The sequence below is a fragment of the Mercurialis annua genome, linkage group LG1-X (assembly GCF_937616625.2).
Source record: "Mercurialis annua linkage group LG1-X, ddMerAnnu1.2, whole genome shotgun sequence".
Taxonomy (NCBI): Eukaryota; Viridiplantae; Streptophyta; class Magnoliopsida; order Malpighiales; family Euphorbiaceae; genus Mercurialis; species Mercurialis annua.
In genome coordinates, this window is record NC_065570.1 from 43,427,809 (window position 1) to 43,441,130 (window position 13,322).

General features: G+C 33.4%; 2 protein-coding genes across 2 annotated transcripts; one reads left to right on the plus strand and one right to left on the minus strand.

Annotated features, from left to right (window-relative positions):
• The first annotated feature begins 3,045 nt into the window (after nucleotides 1-3,045).
• LOC126669976 (rust resistance kinase Lr10-like) lies at nucleotides 3,046-5,955 on the plus strand. Its single transcript, XM_050363635.2, has 4 exons — nucleotides 3,046-3,939; nucleotides 4,087-4,128; nucleotides 4,484-4,513; nucleotides 4,606-5,955. The coding sequence occupies exons 1-4, from the start codon at nucleotides 3,114-3,116 to the stop codon at nucleotides 5,724-5,726; spliced, it is 2,019 nt and encodes a 672-aa protein (XP_050219592.1). The 5' UTR covers nucleotides 3,046-3,113; the 3' UTR covers nucleotides 5,727-5,955.
• Nucleotides 5,956-6,905: 950 nt separating this feature from the next.
• LOC126670008 (probable glutathione peroxidase 2) lies at nucleotides 6,906-8,474 on the minus strand. Its single transcript, XM_050363661.2, has 6 exons — nucleotides 8,242-8,474; nucleotides 7,903-7,979; nucleotides 7,691-7,752; nucleotides 7,492-7,610; nucleotides 7,237-7,404; nucleotides 6,906-7,154 (listed from the first exon to the last, which is right to left on the minus strand). Exons 1-6 carry the CDS (start codon nucleotides 8,365-8,367, stop codon nucleotides 7,122-7,124), a joined length of 585 nt encoding a protein of 194 aa, XP_050219618.1. The 5' UTR covers nucleotides 8,368-8,474; the 3' UTR covers nucleotides 6,906-7,121.
• Nucleotides 8,475-13,322: the final 4,848 nt, after the last annotated feature.

Below are 13,322 nucleotides of genomic sequence, written 5' to 3' on the forward strand. Positions count from 1 at the left end.
TAGAAAAACTTAACGAATATGAATATATAATAACAAAACATTGAAACTAATTACGTGATAGGTTTGATAACCGTCGGTTGTTTGCATCGATCCGACGTACCACATTCTTCATGATCTGTTATTGTTCAACTCTGCAACAACTAAGTATTATTATTGTAATTTTCGTTTTCATTTAGTTAAACTAGAGGTTTCAACAATTTTAACCACAATTTTATTTCCACCGAATAAATTCGTAATCTTAACCATAGAGTTCCTGTCCCATGTATTCAAGAGATTGAACAACACGGGATTGTACAGTTTGTACAGTTCACAAAAATGGTGCTTCCATAATTCGATCACGAAAAACATATATGTCTAGTAGCGGTAGAGAAATAGTCGAACCAATGATCATCGCATTACAAATGCGAATATAACTCGATTTTCTCTTCATAGACAAATTTGGGATTTGCGCTCCCAGGATCCCAAAATATTAATCCATATCGCCCATAAATCTCTGGTCGTTTCAGCGTTTGTTCTCCGGCTAGATATTTATTATATGTATTGTAACGCTTATTCCTTACGGAATATATAATTAGCGATACAACGCATATACTAAATAGCATACTAAAAGAGAACGGCGCCAGAAAGGTGCCGAATATTGTGGTTGAAATACGAGGCGCCAGTTTTGCGAATGGAATAGGGCCCTACCTTTAAAGCAATCAATTACAATTAAATTTTCTATTGTTGAGTGAAAACCCCCCCTTAATTGTCCGTGATACAAAAATGGATCCAAACCGCAATTGGATGTATAGGCGACTCTTGGCCGGGTCGCTATACCTAAGGTTTACTGAACACGTAGAGGAGTTTGTGAATTTCTCTTTATACCATCCCACGTGTATGAGTGTGGTACATATTAAATGCCCCTGGCTAGGAAAGGATGCAGAAATACGAGTTATCGAGATGTCGACAAGGTGAAATTATATATTTTGCAGAAAGGGTTTGTTGAAAATTACCAAGTATGAGTTTTTCAAAGGGAGTGAACCGTTTTAAATTCCCATCCTATTGCACAGCTACCAAATAATAATGAATTTGACTATGAAAATAAGGGGGTGACAAATTCATTTCCATTTAGAGAATGGTTATCGATGCTACCGGTACAGAAATCACGGATGAGTCCCCGAATAATGAAGCTCAGACATTTTACGATATGATGTGTACGGCCGAAGAACCAATATCCCTGGTAATAGAAAACACTTACCTCTGTCCGCAGCCATAAAAATGTTGGACATCAAATGTCGAAATCAAGGCTCAGTATCTTTGGTAGATGACATAAGTGAATTTGTACAACAGCTTCTCCTAGAAGATAACAAGATGCCGAAGAATTTGTTGAAATAAAGAAGCTAGTTAAATGTCTAAGGTTGCCGGTTGAGGCTATCGATTGCTATTTCTATAACTGCATGATTTCGTCTCAAAATGGTCATGTTTAGCGACGGATATGTCTCTCGCTAAACATGATAAGATGGAAAACATCCGTCACTAAATCCGTCGCCAAAATGTCTCATTTTTCTTCTCCTGGCATGCCTATTTTGCGACGGATTTTTTATTTTAGCGACGGACTGTTCCGTCGCAAAATCTGCGACAGACATCAATTTCTGTTGCAAATCTGTTTTGCGACCGATTTAACGACGGATTATACGTGATTAGCGAAGGATATTTTCGTCGCTAATCACATGTTTTTATAGTATGTCTAGCTATAAGAGAAGCGGGATGAACCCAGACAACATCCAATCTCTGAAGAATACCACACCTAACATCTCTAGCAAAACCATAGTGTATGAAACTATGCTCTTGCGTTTCCAACAAACCACAAAGCGACACAAAGCGTTTTCTAACGAGAAAATATTGCGTCTAGCTAGAAAATTAAGAGCGGTAACTCTATTGTGCACAACATTCCAAATAAAATAAATGATCCGAAGAGGAGCATGAGATTCCAAACCTGAGAAAAAGGATTAACAATTTGCCTAGCCACCACTGTTCTTACTGAACTTTCCATCAAACCATGAATCCAGTGGCGGATCCAGGACTTTTACATGGCGGGGTTCATATTGATAATAATATAAGGTTGATGCCCGCGCGTAGCGCGAAGATTCATGAATGCTATAGTTTTTTAATAATTAATTTTTTAAAATCTCAAAACTAATATTGTGAAAAATATTGTATTGTTTTTTATTGGGTTAATTTGATAAAAATTCAACAACTTTACACGTTTTTTCATTTTCATCACGCCGTTTAAAAATCGTCATTTGCACACACGAAACTATCACTTTTTTTCAAATTCATACACCGTTCAAAAATTTGGTGAAAATTGCTGAGTTTGCAACTAGATAATTACACGTCATAACGAATCAGATTGTGACATGTCAGCTTTTTTTAGCGGATTTTTGTACGGTGTATGGATTTGAAAAAAATTGGTAGTTGGTGTACCAATTTTAAAATTTTAATGTACCACTTGGCAAGTTTTTGTTAATTCTCTCTAAATGACTCAAGATCATATTATGGTATGATTTAAATTATAGAATCTATATATTAAATTTTAGCTAAATAATATTGACATAATAACTAAAAACTAACAATTATTATATATCAAGTTGGATAATTAAAAAACAATAATTTATTAGATTTAAGATTTTTTTTAATCATGGTTTAATATAATCATATGATTAAATTCATCAAAAAATAATAACAATCCACTAAATAAAACTATATACATAGATTAGATTATAAATTAACAATAAAAAAATGAATTTTTAAAAATTCAATAAATAAAAAATAACCGTAACTTTCAGTTGGATTGATTAGTTAGAATTTTTGTTATAAGTGTTCAATATAAAATGTAAGAGTAGTTTTCTAATATTTTTTAAATTTGTAGTTTATATGTTGACATGTTGGGGCTGCACCTTTTGATTAATTAGGGTATGTTTAGTTTTATTCTGCTGATTTCACATGTATGCATGGGTAGAAAATCTTTTATTTGGGATCCATGGACCCGACTCTATAAAGAGTACACTGTACATCGGCTAGTGCATGATGGAGCAAATCATCCATCTCCAAGATTGTACGTTGCAAGGGCCTAGATGGACGAACCAGAGAAGCATTCCCAGTCCCAGCTGCTTCTATTGTATCCTCGTGGGCAGATTGGCGTGAAGAAACTGAGACTGACACTGCCAGTAGCTTGCATTTTTAGTAAAAAAATCTCACACATGTTTAATCAAATCCTCATCTTTTTTCTGCTTCGCCTTCTAGCTTGCAGCTGTTCAAAAGATGATATATGCATTCCTTCAGCATGCGGTGACATCCGCAACATTTCTTACCCTTTTCGACTGCAAAGTGATCCGATCACTTGCGGTGATTTTGATTATAACTTATCCTGTGAAAACAATTCGACTGCCAGCTTACACTTAGAGGGTCATAAGAAATATTTGGTGAAGGCAATCAACTACGATAGTTTCACAATCAGACTGGCGGATGCTGGTGTTGATCCCCGTGATTGCGCATCCATGCCTCGCTCTGCTTTGCTTGATCCAGACGGAACTTTTCCATATTCATACTCTGTGTCGGGAAAACAACCTAAATTAGTGCAGATGATATATTTCATAAAGTGTCCAAAACCAGTGTTATCCCCTCTGTACAAAGATATGGGATCTTGCGAGGGAAATGGTTCTTATTCCTATGTGAATATAGGCGGTATGGATGCGTCCGATGTGATGGACTCGTGCAGGATTGAAATGGTGAGCCTGCTCCCAGGTCATAAGGATTATCAGAAGATGAACATGTCCTTCATTCAAATTCACAACGATCTTGCATATGGTTTCGAGCTTTCTTGGTTCAGCATCAACTGTAAAAAATGCGATTATGGATCATGCTATCTTGACAGCGCAAACCATATACAATGCGAACACAGTAAGGAATCATAATCTTATTATGTCTAATGTTTTTAATAATCAACTCTAATCATAATGTAAATTGACGTATCATGTTACAAGTCTATGCATAGAGTTATTAATGATCTAGAATATTTCAAAGTTCTGATTTGAATTGTTTTCGAAGATAGAGAACCTCTTGTCCAAGTGCTGCACTTTATAATCACAAGTAAGTTTCTGTCTTTCTCAAAATAATTAAGTCATTATAATTATTTTTTCCTCCATATTTTAAGTTGCATATATAGGTGTAATACTTAGGGATCATGATCATTTAACACGATTTGTATCATGTTCATTCAATCTACGGTCTTTATTCCAAAAGAAAGAGCTCACATTGAAAAAGTATACATGATGTTAATAACGGAAAAGAGTTATTAAATTGATTAAAATGATAGGTCATTTAAGAATCCAAATATATACTTAAATATCAAGGGAGGAAATAATTCACTTTTTTCTAAAAAATTATTATTCTAATCACTATTATTCTAAAAAGATAGTTCAATGTTCCATTTTCTTTCACTCAGGTCTGCTCCAAATATTTCTCCCCGGCATTGGTAAGCACCCTTAACTGAAAAGTCTAATTTTATTTAGAAAATTGATAGAAAATATATCCATAAGTTTTAACGCACTTTACATTTTTATACAGCAATAATTTTTGTCGTAAGAAGTATCTGTGGGACTCCATTTATAGTTGCATTTTTGGTGTACAAATGGCGAAAAAGACATTTATCAGAATATGATACTATCGAAGAATTTCTACAGAGTCACAACAACCTAATGCCTGTAAGATATACTTACTTTGACATTCGGAAAATGAGCGGAAGATTTAAGGAAAAATTGGGCGAAGGAGGCTTTGGTGCTGTTTTCAAAGGAAAGCTTCGCAGCGGACGGTTTGCAGCCATCAAGATGTTGAAGAAGCCTGAATCTGGAGGACAAGATTTTATGAGCGAAGTTGCTACTATCGGCAGGATACACCATACTAATATCGTAACTTTAATTGGATTCTGTGTCGAGGGGTCAAAACGTGCTCTTGTGTACGATTTCATGTCTAATGGATCTCTTGATAAATTTATATTTGCTCCAGAAGGATCGGTCTCTTTAAGCTCGGAAATGCTGCATAAGATTGCTCTAGGAGTTGCTCGTGGCATTGAATATCTGCATCGAGGTTGTGACATACAAATCCTTCATTTCGACATCAAGCCACATAATATACTTCTCGATGAAAATTTCATTCCAAAGATTTCTGATTTCGGTCTAGCTAAATTCTATCCGACAAAGGGAACCATTGATTCTCTTACAGCAGCACGAGGAACTATAGGTTACATGGCGCCGGAGCTGTTCTACAAAAACATCGGACGAGTCTCATACAAAGCAGATGTGTACAGTTTTGGGATGTTGCTACTGGAAATGGCAGGGAAACGGAAGAAGGTGAATGCATCCGCAGAAAATTCAAGTCAAATTTACTATCCATTCTGGGTTTATGACCAACTTTCTAAAGGAAAGTTTGAAATAAGCGAATCAACAGAGGAGGAAAATATAGTAGTAAGGAAAATGATTCTAACAGGATTATGGTGTATACAAATGCAGCCGTCTGATCGGCCTCCGATGAACAAAGTTGTAGAAATGCTTGAAGGAGATTTAGAAAGTCTGCGATTGCCACCTAGGCCTGTTCTGTATCCAGAGGAGCCGAGGATGATGGTTGAAGGAGAATCATCAACCGAGTGTACTACAGAATCAAGCAGCTTAATTCAAAATCCAGCCTTATAATGGTAGTACAGCCATATCATTGCCACGAGCAAGTACAAACATAAAGTAATCGGACGTACTACATTTGAAACCAAGATGCTCGAGGAAATGAAGTTGCTTAAACTTTTTCTAACAAGAGCTTGTGTACTGTCATCACTGATTGGGAATCGACAATACCAGCTCGACTCGACTATACCTCTATTGATAATGGTCTGTAATATTTAAATTAAATAACATTTAAGTTCACAAACTTACATAAGTTCAGTACAACTAACAAAATCACTACACAGGAAAAGACTAGAAAATGAAGCTGGCTATGCATAGAATCTGCATAATTGGTCTCTCTAGTTTACCAGCCAAATCGATACTTGATTCCTATGAGATTTAATCATGTTACCGAAAACGTAAAACTTGTACACCTAGCAGAATTTCTGATTCTGATCAACATTAGGTGAGCTCAACAGCATTAAGAAAGAAAGAACAGCCTGAGGATATATCAGAAGCAATCACATTAACTAGAGCTTGCTTGCAGCTTCCTTATGGTTAATCTGCAGCCAAATATTGCTGAAAAGGGCGTCACGAATTTTTTATAACAGAAAATTTAATTTGTTACAAATAAGCTAGTAAGAACCCAATAACTCATACTACAAAACGAAATTAGTAAACTGCCAGGGCTTCTCCATATAAGAATTACAGTAGCCTCAGACTGTATGGAAACCTTTTCACTGCAATCTAAATAACAGCCACACCAACCCACATCATAGGCGTAACTGTGAGGCAACAAGTACGTTCATACCGATCAGATCAGTATATCAACTGAAGCTACCAGCATAAACTTCTGAGGAATTCGAAAACTAATAAAAGCATGAAACATCGCTAGCTATCACACCAAAAATGGAAATTATTCGTTTCGGAGAATCGAGCATTACTAAATATCAAGTTAATCCTCTTATTCCGTAGCCATGGATACAGGAGAGACAGCTCTGCTAGCATATCAACAAAGAACCTGTCTCACACCAAGAACTGAAAGAATTATACAAATGTTTCCATCTTGATCAACAATAAAAGTAAAGTGTTTTGATGTCGCTGTTGGAACTTTTAAATGAAATTCAGCAGTTGACAACGGCTCTTCCAATAGTTTCATTTTAGATTATTTTTTTATTTCAACCGTATGATCAACCCTCAAGGCTAAATCAAAAATGGCTTATAATAGGACATCGACTTATTCAATTTAACCAATCAATACACAAGTACCATATGCGAGGTTGATTAATCAGATAGTTTATATTATCCAAACCAGGATATCAAATTCTCCTCACGCAAAACATCCCAATCTCTGTAATAAAAGATATTACACCATTGAACTTTAAAGCACTATAAGACTCTGATAAGAGAAAAGATTCTTGGTCTTCTTACTTAAGATGCTCCCAACAGATTCTGAATGTCTTTCTGCAAAGGAAATGAAAAATTAAATGAATCACAATAAGATTAAGTTCTTGGAAATCCTTGCTAGAAAAATTAATATACATACCTCAATTTTAAGGGGTGCAGTAGTCGGAGCATATCGCTCCACAACCTTCCCCTCCTTGTTTACAAGAAATTTAGAGAAGTTCCACTTAATGGCGTCTCCGAAATATCCACCTTTTTCCGATTTAAGAAACTTGTAGAGGGGTGCTGTGTTCTTTCCATTGACATCAATCTACAACAGCAGAAAACAGAAAAGACGTGAACAGATTTACATCCATCTTTTTACTTAAAGAGCTAGGTGCTTGGGATCAGGCAGTACCTTATCAAAAATTGGAAATTCAGCTTTAAAAATTGTACATGCAGTTTCTTGGATCTCCTCATTGCTTCCTGGTTCTTGTCCAGCAAACTGGTTGCAAGGAAATGCCAAGATCTCAAAACCTGCCATAATCATAAAGAAAATATATGCATAAGGATTAAACTTGAAAGCCATATTATATCAACAAGGATGGGACGCGAACCTTGAGTTTTGTATTTTTCATACAAGACGTTCAATTCCTTGTAGTTTGATTGTGTTAATCCACTGCAAAAAGTTTTTGACTCTCAGTAAATTCAATTGTAACAACAAAAAGATAGGTTTGGAAGAACACGGAATCCTCAAGACATTACAATCAACTTGAATAGTGTAAATTAAACAATATGAATCTCAGATAACATAAATTAATTGAATTACCATTTGGAAGCAACATTCACTATCAGAAGAACCTTCCCACTGTATTCACTCAAGCTCACATCATTTCCACCAATATCCTGCAACTCAATGCTATCACAACCAAATCTGAATCTTAATCTATAAAGTTCAGACATGATCATTGATCTAAGCAAAAGTAGATGAATTTCTAAATCCTCTTTAACAAAATACATACATACATACATACATACAATTCAACAGAACTCCAAACTTAGGAAATAAATAAGTCAAACAATAGAAGCATAACCTATTCCATGAACCGAACATAGCCGTAAAGATTAAAAATTGGAAAAACTGTATTGAAACAAGGTGAAGCATTACCTTAACAGTGAAATCATAGATAGACTTTGATGATTCTTCAGCCATATTCTTGTAAGAAAATGGAAGTGGGTAGCTATAAAAGAGAAAAACAGCAAGACCAAGAAAAACCCAGTTGGTGAAATTCATAGCTTAAACCTATAAGCTATCATTTATATAAATATTTATTAGAATATTAATTCTTGCAAATAAAATATAAACTTTCTTATCAGAGCTGATAAGAGTAATAATAAGGTTGTGAAGGTTGACGAAATGTAAGATATTAGTAGTAACTGATTCTGTTGGGCATTTAAAAGTTGTGCGTTGGCAGTTTGATTTGATGTGCGTGTAATCTTCTCGTTGAATTTTTTTTTCTTTTTTGAACAGCTTATAAAAAAGGAGATGTTAGAAGGCAGAAATTTTGGCAATATTATTCGTGTGAATGATGTGAAAAGGAAAAATTAAAACCTTATTAATTTAATTATATCGTATCAAATCAAATCATTCCATTCAAACAAAATTATTTGATTAGTTTATTGCATTTCAATTTTGATCGAAGAATATAATTGTCATTTGATGCATACAGTTAATACGAATTATTGCATTCAGTTAATACGACTGGTGGTAGATCTAGAAACTTTTTTCTCCCCGGGCTAAATTACACGCGAATAATTAACATACAAAAATTATTTTAATGATAAACAAAAGGAACACTACAACTGTTTTTTTTTTGTATTTTTTTAACCTGATATAATTATGAATTCATCAATTATCAATTAAATAAAATAATAATATTAAAAAGATTAGTTGTAATCTTATCAATTTCATTATTTTAATGATTAAATCAATTTAAATAAACGGTAAATGGAAGGAATTATTTACAAAATACTCTATTTTTGCATTTTATTTATTACAATTTTGGCCATTTTTTCATAATTTCCATCGCTGTCTATTTTACTAATTTATATACAAAAATACTCTTTATATATAGATAAGACTTAGATTAAATTATTACGTAGCCACTTTTTTTTCTCTCTCTTCTCTCTCAAAATTATCTGCTATTTTCTTCTTCTTTTTCGTTTGATTTTCAGTTTGTCTCTTTCGGTTGCTTTTTCGTTCGTCTTTTCGTTCGTCTACTTCTGATGGATTTCTCGTCATTTCTGGTCGTTTTTCCGTTCGTTTTTCAGTTCGCACTAATCCGTTCGTCTCTTCCGTTCGCGATATGGATTTCTCGACATCATTTTTAGATTTGTGTAATTTTTTAGGTTTTTTGTGATGATTTAAATATTTTGTAAATAAATTATTGTAGATCTATAATTTTTTTGTTTATAAAATTGTTTATTATTCATATAATTATTTTATCTTTCTCTTATTCATAGATTGTTTTTTTCTACTGATTTTGTAAATAACAAATTGATTTATGGTGTATTTGTAGTGATTTTATAATATATTTACGTTATAGTGTATTTATAGTGTATTTATAGTGTATTTTTGGTGTTTTTCGGTATATCTATATTTTTGGTGTATTTATGCCGTTTTTTTTAGTATATCTATGATGCATTTGCAGTTTTTATGGTGTATTTGAAGTTTTTATGGTGTATTTGCAGTGTTTTTATGGTACACAAAAATGCCATAAAAACACTATATATACACTATTGTTACACTATAAAAACACCATAAATACATTATGTATACGCTATTGTTACACTATAAAAACACCATAATTACACTAAAAAAACGCAATAGATACACTATAATATACCATAGTTACACTAAAAATACGATAAAAAAATACCAGAAAAACAATCTATAAAAAAAAAGAATATATCATTACAAAGTGAAAAATAGGTAATTGTGAAATTAAAAAAAAGGTATTTTTTGTAAAAAAAAAAGTTAGAAGAAAAGTCAGTAGGTAAATTTATAAATAAAATGGAAAATAGTGTATTGTAGGAAATTATCATTAAATGAAAATCTAATATAATTATTGCATATGTACAAATAAAACAAAAAAATTAACTCCAGTTTAAGTTGGTTTGTTTTTAAAATGAAAAATATTTAAAAATATTTAAAAATTACTAATCTTTAATTGAAAGTTTTAAATTGTGTTTTAGAGAGAGAAAAAATTATGGATATTTAGATATTTTTTTTAAAAAATTAGTCAATAGACTAAGTATTGGAATTACAAATATTTACACTCTTAAATTTAATTTAAGTGATAAGTGACAGTTAAAAAAATTAAACAATAGATCGATAATTAACTTAAACATTTAACATCAAGTCTTTATTTTTTTAATTTATAAACATATTTAAAAATAAAGAGAAAATGTCACCATATACTTTAAAATCTAAAAAGTTTATGCTAGTGACTCAACATAATATTTTTAGCAGAAATCTTTCTTTTTTAATTTTTCATTTTCAGCTCTACCCCTTTCATTTGCATGTTACTTAATTAACCCTGCTCTACATTTGCTATTGTGCACTTCATACACTCAATTTTTTCCCTCCACTTTCCCGTCTCTTTTACATCTTTTTCTTCCCTTTCTCCAATACTCTATTTTCTTATTCACACTCTCTTCTCTTCCCCATTATCTCCAAAAATCACTCATCACAAATCTCTATTTTTGTTATTTAGTCATTATCAATGACTCATACACGTTTCTTCTGCAAAACTGGTTTTTTAATTTTGGAGATCTAATGAGAAGATTAGGAAATTAGATTTTTGAGAGGAGCAATTAATACAGACGCTATGTTGAATTTTGTTATAGTAATGTGTTAATCAATTGATTTGTTCCAAAAAAAAAATAGTTTATTTGTAATAGATATTTATATTAGTGTGGAATTGATGAATTTAGTGGGTTGTTAGTTTAGTGTTATACCAATTGCTATTGGCCACGGTGCAGGTGGATGGATTAGCTGGGCAACAATGACTTAAGAACTGGAGCATATATTATTATTTTTTTTGGAATTAGGAAGTAGTAATTAGATTGGTAATTTCTCTACTTTATTTCAGTATTTTTATTAGTACCCCCATTAAGTTGTATTTGATCTTCTGCATATCTAATGCCCAATTTTTCAAAGCTAATAAGATTAGAGCTCTTTATTTAGCTCAGCTAATTTCCCATCGTTTGACTTCTTTTTTTGCTTTTTATTGAATATTGAATCTATGGACAACTAAACCTGTTTGTAGTATCTTAATTCAACATAGACATAAATATGGTTAATTATGTAAATGAATACTATTAAGTAGAAAAGTAAAAATGGCTATTTGCATATTAAAATCAAATGTTTTAGTTTTTAAGCAATTTAACCACATTTTTTAAAATATTATGTCTAAAATATTATATCGCACATGCTAATTTTTCGCGCTTTTACATTTTATAGCTTATCGTCATTTTTCAGCAAATATAAAACAACAAAATGTGTAAAAACTGTGTTTTTTGTGTCAAACGATGTAATAAAACAGAAATATGTCATACAATGCAAAAAAAATAAAAGGTGGAAATGTGCGATGCAACGTTTTAAAAATTGAAATTAAATCGATATAAAAATGAAATGTTTGCATTAAGCAAATAACTCAAAAGAAAAATTAATACAACAATGTAATAGTATAATTTGAGATTTAGTATAATCATATTGATTATCTCTTTTAAGTGAAATATATTTGACAGTCTATACAAACAAAAATCAACTAGATGTGAACCGGACGTGAACTTATATCAAGTGAAATATCTTAATTCAATTTTTAATAAAATCTGTCTTACGATACTTTACAATCTCCCGAATGAGTTCCTCAATCTCCCAAATCAGGTCATCAGTTTTCTTATCGATCACTTTGACCTGGCGATCATTAATCGCATCTTGGGCCTTCAGCTGCAAAACAAGCGAATCATGCTCTTCCAGCGAAGCCTTTAACTTTGCCCTTTCAGACTCAGACGTCGCCAAAAGAGAAGAGAGATGCCCAACTTCTTCTTCGGCACATTGCCGACAGTCATTTAATAACAGTATGGACTGAAGGGCCTACAATCAGAAGTTAAAAAAAAAACAAGTTACCATAAAAAAAGAGAGGAAAAGGGACGATTCGCAAACCAAGTTATATTAGGAATAATACAAAAATCAACTTACCGAAAAGCCGTGGAAGCAAGCAATGTCCGAGAGCTCCTGACCAGGCTTGGACGCAAACCAAGTTATATCATCAGGAATCACTAGAGTCCTGATGTACTCGTCTAGAACCCGAGGGTTCAACAAACTAGCCGGATCATGACCTTCGACCCACTCCACCAAGTTAGGGGCGGATGACGGACTACTAGGAAGATTCTCTTGGGAAGAAGACTCTTCAACTCGACGCCTCTTCCGAGATGGCGAACCTAATGAGCCTCGACTCGGGGAAACTTCCTCGCAGTCTAAGATAATAGCCTTATTCAAACTTACTCCCGCCTCTTCTTCCAAATTCACCGGAGCAAGGGGGGATAGGAGCAACGATCTCATCATTCAAAAGTTCTTCAATCGCGTTGCCCTCCGCCACGACGACTATTCCATCGCCAGTAAGTAAAATCGCTCCAGCAGAAACCAAAGCTACCTGAGCCTCATCTTCTGGCTCCGGCTCAGCAGTAACATCTACTTCGGGACCGCCCATCGGAACATCCAAATCTACTTGGAAGCCGGAAAGCAAATCGTCAAAGGAAGAAGACATCCTACAAAAGAAAAAGGAAATAATAAAGAAAAATACCTTCAAGAAATGAATAATGAAGATCTGCCAAGCCACGCGAAGGATCCTCTAGAGGAAGCCATCGACATCGAAGGTGACTATTAACCAAAACGTCTAAAACTGGACGCTGGAAAATACTATGAAAAGACAAGTCGAAGGCGAGAATCGACTCGGACAAACTCAAAGGAGATGGATAATTTTGAATCCGATAAATAGAGAAACCATCTGGAAAATGAAGAAAGGCAAAGCTATGATATACTATGAAGAATTCCCTCCGCCAATCGTTATCTAAACACGGCAAATAAATACGAGACCGACCTTTCCTACCGAGGGCAAAAATAAAACAATTATCACAACTTTTCAACTCTACAAAATGATAAAAAAAAACGTTACCCCGAAG

What these genes read in the sequence shown, in the direction of transcription:
- LOC126670008 (XM_050363661.2), bottom strand. Translation starts at nt 8,367, where the DNA reads ATGAATTTCACCAACTGGGTTTTTCTTGGTCTTGCTGTTTTTCTCTTT. An exon ending in TCTATGATTTCACTGTTAAG is followed by an intron (nt 7,980 to 8,241) that starts GTAATGCTTCAC and finishes ATTGAGTTGCAG; the next exon opens with GATATTGGTGGAAATGATGT. An exon ending in CTGCACCCCTTAAAATTGAG is followed by an intron (nt 7,155 to 7,236) that starts GTATGTATATTA and finishes TTTCCTTTGCAG; the next exon opens with AAAGACATTCAGAATCTGTT.
- LOC126669976 (XM_050363635.2), top strand. Translation starts at nt 3,114, where the DNA reads ATGGACGAACCAGAGAAGCATTCCCAGTCCCAGCTGCTTCTATTGTAT. An exon ending in GCTGCACTTTATAATCACAA is followed by an intron (nt 4,129 to 4,483) that starts GTAAGTTTCTGT and finishes TCTTTCACTCAG; the next exon opens with GTCTGCTCCAAATATTTCTC. An exon ending in AATATTTCTCCCCGGCATTG is followed by an intron (nt 4,514 to 4,605) that starts GTAAGCACCCTT and finishes ATTTTTATACAG; the next exon opens with CAATAATTTTTGTCGTAAGA.